Raw genomic sequence first — 544 nt, 5'->3', positions numbered from 1 at the left:
TAGATACAATTTGCAGAATTACATCTTTTGTTTCAGCGACTGGTGGAATTGTTTCAGGTGAACTTTCCGTCATTTCCATTTTTTTATCAGTTTCTGTTTTCTCTTTTCTTTTATCCGCTCCTTTCGGTATGCTTTTAATAGCTTTCTTGCTCTTTTTGCATTTTGTCTTCTTTTTTGTTTTTCCCACCTGTTTCTTGTCTGCTTTTAGCTGCAGTTCTTTTGATTCCTTAATAATTTCCTCTGGTGTTTTCTTTTCAGGAATTGCTGTCATTGGTTGAACTCGCGTTTCTTTCCATTCCAAAGTTTGCTTTCTTTTAGTAACAAAGTGGTAGATCAATGCAAGAACAATCACAACGAGAATCGCGGTAAGGAGCATTTTTTTAGATAATACGTATTGCTATTTCTGAAAATTTCAATATCATTAGTATCGTAAAATTTAATGAAACCATAAGTTCCTACATATATTATAAATATCAAATGAATATAATCATAATGCGGCAAATGAATGATTGATTGGTCACTTACCTCGACAACTTGAAATTGC

General features: G+C 32.7%; 1 protein-coding gene across 1 annotated transcript; it reads right to left on the bottom strand.

Moving 5' to 3' along the window:
• Positions 1–22: 22 nt before the first annotated feature.
• Tsp_15610 (conserved hypothetical protein) lies at positions 23–376 on the bottom strand (the record flags this gene model as incomplete). Its single annotated transcript, XM_003366762.1, has 1 exon — positions 23–376. A coding segment is annotated over exon 1 (354 nt), but the record flags the coding sequence as incomplete, so codon positions are not given.
• Between the last annotated feature and the right edge of the window lie 168 nt (positions 377–544).

Source organism: Trichinella spiralis (genome assembly GCF_000181795.1).
Source record: "Trichinella spiralis strain ISS 195 chromosome Unknown Scfld5457, whole genome shotgun sequence".
In the NCBI taxonomy this organism is placed as follows: domain Eukaryota; kingdom Metazoa; phylum Nematoda; class Enoplea; order Trichinellida; family Trichinellidae; genus Trichinella; species Trichinella spiralis.
This window is presented reverse-complemented; position numbering and strand designations above follow the sequence as displayed.